At 39.3% G+C, this 5,348-nt stretch overlaps 1 protein-coding gene across 1 annotated transcript; it reads left to right on the top strand.

Moving 5' to 3' along the window:
* Positions 1 to 248: 248 nt before the first annotated feature.
* LOC108376661 (ryanodine receptor-like) lies at positions 249 to 4,107 on the top strand (the record flags this gene model as incomplete). Its single annotated transcript, XM_017632886.1, has 3 exons — positions 249 to 2,709; positions 2,959 to 3,071; positions 3,765 to 4,107. Coding segments are annotated over exons 1-3 (2,433 nt in total), but the record flags the coding sequence as incomplete, so codon positions are not given.
* Between the last annotated feature and the right edge of the window lie 1,241 nt (positions 4,108 to 5,348).

Below are 5,348 nucleotides of genomic sequence, written 5' to 3'. Positions count from 1 at the left end.
ATCTTCCTTCAAAACAGCTTCTCGGGATATTAAATTCTTTTCTAAAGTAGTACTCCNATGTGTAAACGTATAAATGTATGTATGTATGAATAAAATGTACCAAAAAACATATTTTCATAATTTTTAGAGCTTTAATTATTTTTCATGTTGTCAAAAAATGATTTAATGTCAAGATAATGCTGAGTTAAACTACCNTTGTGTAAACGTATAAATGTATGTATGTATGAATAAAATGTACCAAAAAACATATTTTCATAATTTTTAGAGCTTTAATTATTTTTAATGTTGTCAAAAAATGATTTAATGTCAAGATAATGCTGAGTTAAACTACCTACTTTTTTATGCCATGATTATAAAGAATATTTGTTTTCAAGACACAGAAAGCATTAAGTTTCAGACCCTAATGTGACCCCTTACTTAGACTCATATTTGCGTGCCCTTCTAAAAAGGCAAATATGCTATTTTTTGAGCTCATAATGAGGGTTACAACTCAGAATTCTGAGACTTTTTTGACCCTAAAATGAGTCCGAATTTTTGTAGGGTATAAAGTTTAAAACGCTTTAACGTATTTTATTTTGACGCAATGCTTTGTTTGTTATCATAATACACAGGCCCTCTAAGGGAGGCGTTACTGAAGGTGAAGGAGGAGCCACTCAGGCAGCTGTGGAACTTCGTTTCTCATACTCACTTCTCGAAAAGCTTATACAATACTTGGATCGAGCTACAATCAATATGAAGCTACTTAAGCCATCAACGACATTTAGTAGAAGATCTTCCTTCAAAACAGCTTCTCGGGATATTAAATTCTTTTCTAAAGTAGTACTCCCTCTAATGGAAAAGTATTTCTCCACACATCGTAACTATTTTGTTGCAATGGCAACAGCAACTAACATAACAGGAGCAGCATCTTTAAAAGAAAAGGAAATGGTTGCATCAATATTTTGCAAGTTGGCATCGCTTCTGCGGAATCGTCTCAGTGCTTTTGGACCGGATGTAAGAATTACTGTCAGATGCCTTCAAGTATTGGTAAAGGGCATAGATGCTAAAACTCTGGTAAAAAACTGCCCAGAGTTCATAAGAACTTCTATGTTAACATTTTTCAATCAAACTGCTGATGATCTTGGTAATACTATTCTTAACTTACAAGAGGGCAAATATAGTCATCTTCGGGGCACCCACCTTAAGACGTCAACTTCGTTAGGCTATGTCAACCAAGTGGTACTGCCTGCGTTAACAGCCATGTTTGATCATTTAGCCGCTTGTGACTATGGCAGTGATCTTCTTTTGGACGAGATACAAGTGGCTTCATACAAAATATTAGCGGCTTTATACCACCTCGGTACTGATGGGACACTAACACATGATCGCAAATATCTTAAAACCGAAATAGAGAGACATAGACCTGCTTTGGGCTCGTGCTTAGGTGCATTTAGCTCCTGCTTCCCTGTAGCTTTCTTAGAACCACATCTCAACAAGCATAATCAATATTCTCTACTTAATCGTATTGCAGATCATTCATTAGAAGCCCAAGATATAATGGTGCGAATGGAAAGTTGCATGCCCAACTTAGAAGCTATTCTTGGAGAGGTTGACCTCTTTGTTGAATCGGAAAAAACATATACCGATGCACCGCATATAATAGATGTTATCCTACCCCTACTTTGTGCCTACCTTCCCTTTTGGTGGGCACAGGGACCAGATAACGTAAGCCCCACTAGTGGTAATCATGTTACCATGGTTACTGCAGACCATATGAACTCACTTTTACGTAACGTTTTGAAAATGATCAAGAAGAATATTGGGAATGATAATGCACCCTGGATGACAAGAATCGCTGCATATACACAGCAAATAATAATTAATACCTCCGAAGAGTTGTTAAAGGATCCATTCCTTCCGCTAGCAGAACGTGTAAAGAAACGGACAGAAAACATGTTTCACAAAGAAGAGAGTATGCGCGGCTTTATTAAATCAGCTACGGACGACACCTCCCAAGTTGAAACCCAGTTGCAAGAAGATTGGCAACTACTTGTCCGTGATATTTATTCGTTTTACCCACTTCTTATTAAATATGTCGACTTGCAGCGAAATCATTGGCTTAAAGACAACATACCTGAAGCTGAGGACCTCTACAACCATGTTGCTGAAATATTCAACATATGGTCTAAAAGTCAATACTTTTTAAAGGAGGAGCAAAATTTCATTTCGACCAACGAAATCGACAACATGGCGCTTATTATGCCAACAGCAACAAGACGATCTGCTATTACTGAAGGAGCTCCGGTAACTGGAGGCAAAGTTAAAAAGAAGAAGAAAAACAGAGATAAGAAACGTGATAAAGATAAGGAGGTTCAGGCCAGTCTAATGGTAGCTTGTTTGAAGCGTTTGCTTCCAGTTGGTTTAAATTTATTTGCTGGTCGGGAGCAGGAACTCGTGCAACATTGCAAAGATCGCTATTTAAAAAAAATGCAAGAGTATGATGTCATCGAATTTGCAAGAAATCAGTTAACGTTGCCTGACAAATTGGACCCCTCAGATGAAATGTCATGGCAACACTATCTCTACTCAAAATTAGGTAAACGAGAGGAACTTGCAGATGAACAATCACTTGAAAAGGCCTCAAATCAAAATGATAAGAACAAAGACAAAACGCAGGAAACTGTCGACCGAATAGTAGCCATGGCCAAAGTACTTTTCGGATTGCATATGGTAAGGATATTGGTTTAGCAATTTTAATAAGTTCTATCCTAGACAAATGGAAATCTGAATAGGGCTACATCAAATAAAAATGTATTTCCTTTTCGGCAATTTTTTATTTTTAACTTTTCTTAATATTGATTAAATTATTATGATTTAATTTCAACATTTCTGATTACTTTTTACATTATCGCGAAACGGTATCCACATAACATCAAACTATTATTGCTATTGAAATTTCGGACCTCGCCACATTTACAGATTGACCATCCCCAACAACAAAGCAAGAACGTCTACAGGAGTGTTGTATCTATACAAAGGAAACGTGCCGTTATTGCATGTTTCCGCCAGACGTCTCTACATTCTCTACCCAGGTTTTTACAAAATTAGAACAGTTTTCGCTTGCTCAATACACTAACAGTCACAATGCCCGTAGAAGAAAATAGTAGTGTGTTCTTTTAATGTCTTTGGAGGATGTAAAATATTTATGCCACTATCATTTCATTTGTTTGGTAGTTCATACTTTCCGTGTCTTTTTCAATATTGTATTCTATGTAAATTCGTTACTAATTAATTTTCCGTACTAATCCCAATTATATGGTGCATAGACTTTGTAATGCTTTAACTAGCTGATACCGTGTATTGTGTCCTTAATTCCTTCCTAGGCATCACGTCCTAAGCAAAGAAGCAAACGTTGGAATTCGAAAATTACATTGGCCCGACGCCAGGCAGTCATATCCAGCTTACGCGCTATACATCTCTATCGCATGAGCAGGTACACTTCCACCTGTTGGTTTTTTGCCCAAACCATAATCGAAAAATCATTGGAAACTACTCTCCCACAAAAGTCTCTATGTACAATCTCGGCAAAGCATGATCTTTTCATACAAATGTATGTACACATGTACTGATTTCATACATTTGTAAAAAAAACTCACTGAGATAAAATGTAGTTGAATACTCCTTAGAAAACTAACCATACTAACGGAACGTATGTAAGCATGCTTGTTTTCTTTTTTTCCAATTTCGAAGCAAATGCTAATTCGTTTACTTGTTTACGTTGACAGACATCGGGCTTGCAATATTTTTGCGCGATCTTACTACGAACAATGGCTTCAGGAAGAAAATGTAGGCCAAGAGGTAATGATTGAAGATTTGACACAAACGTTTGAGGAATCGGAGAAATCGAAGAAAGACGAAGAAGAGTCCGAAGGTAAGCCAGATCCTCTAACGCAATTGGTTACCACGTTCTGTAGAGGGGCCATGACCGAAAGGAGTGGAGCTTTGCAAGAGGACTTGCTCTACATGTCATACGCACAAATAGCCGCAAAGTCTTGTGGAGAAGAAGAAGAAGAAGGTGGTGATGAAGAAGGAGGCGGAGAGGGTGGGGAAGAAGGCGCTAGCATACATGTAAGTCAGCAAAAATATGTCAAATTTATCACCTAAAAAGTTTAATGCTTACTACGTTGAAGCAACCAAGTCATGTTGCTTCCTATGTAGCATCTCACAGAAATCGTGCCGATGGATATAATAAATCTTCAAAACGTTTTTCACTAAATGGATCAGGTTGCACTCCTAGCGTAGGGCTGCCAGACGTCCTGGCTTTCCAGGATTTGTCCTGATTTAGACAAATTGTCCTGGTGTCCTGGTCCACACTTAAATTGTCCTGGTTTTAAATGAAGGTCAATGCTATGGTTTTTGCTATGAAAATAGGTTAAGTAGTCGAAAATTTATGACGAAACGTTTTTTCTGTCAGTTGAATATCTGGTTAATTTACTTCCTTTCTGTTTAGTTTATTTGGTTAAAATCTGAATTTTTTTTCAAGCAAATGCCAAAAAGTGCAAGTTCCTGATCAGGTGCACGGCTGAGGGGTCATACATAAGTACTACCCAGTAGATAATTTCAAGAGCTAAAATCTCATCCAAAAGGCCTTTCTGAACGTTATTCGCTTATCCTCCATTTTTTGGATGGAGCGGTACAAATTGAATGGCTTCTGCTTTCGCTACTCAAAAAGATCTTTCAGAAGAGCTTTTGTAGGACACTATAACGAAGCGTTTTTCTCTGAAGGCCCCGACGCTTCTGTTTTCTGCAGGGGTATACTCGCCATGCCCAGGGTCCGTTACAATAAATTTATATTGTGGGATCTTTGCAAATAGTAATTTATTTAATTATTCTTATCCTCTGACACGTGTTAATTCTTATTTCCAACGAACACAATACGATTAACGGTGTATAAATTCCTAACGGTGCTATTCTGTCGACGCGTTGCTGTTGGGTGACGATGAAGCTATTCTGTCGGCGCTCTGCTGACGGACGGCGTCGGGGCTACTATGCCGGCGCTCTACTGCTTGCGACACCGACGCTGCAATATCGGCGCTCTGCTGATCTACGACGTCGGCGCTCTATGGCGCTGTGAGGGGCGTCACCGTCACGCGGGTTCACGGTGAAGTGTGGAGTGGCGGCGCAGCACCTTTCAATAGCCAAGCCTTGTGTGGTAACAGAGCCCGTATACAAGTCAAGGTCTATTTGTTGGTGGCTGGGCGTTCACTACCACGGCTCCGCTACTGACGCTTTGCTGTTGGCGATGCCAGCGCGCTGCTCTGTCGGCATTCTCTGCTGGGCGACGTCGGCGCGGTTCGGTCGTGGCTCTG

Source organism: Rhagoletis zephyria, unplaced genomic scaffold (genome assembly GCF_001687245.7).
Source record: "Rhagoletis zephyria isolate East Lansing unplaced genomic scaffold, Rhagoletis_zephyria_1.1 Rzeph_scaffold_10790, whole genome shotgun sequence".
NCBI lineage: Eukaryota > Metazoa > Arthropoda > Insecta > Diptera > Tephritidae > Rhagoletis > Rhagoletis zephyria.
Note: the sequence above shows the minus strand (reverse complement) of the source record. Positions and strands in the feature narration are given on the sequence as shown.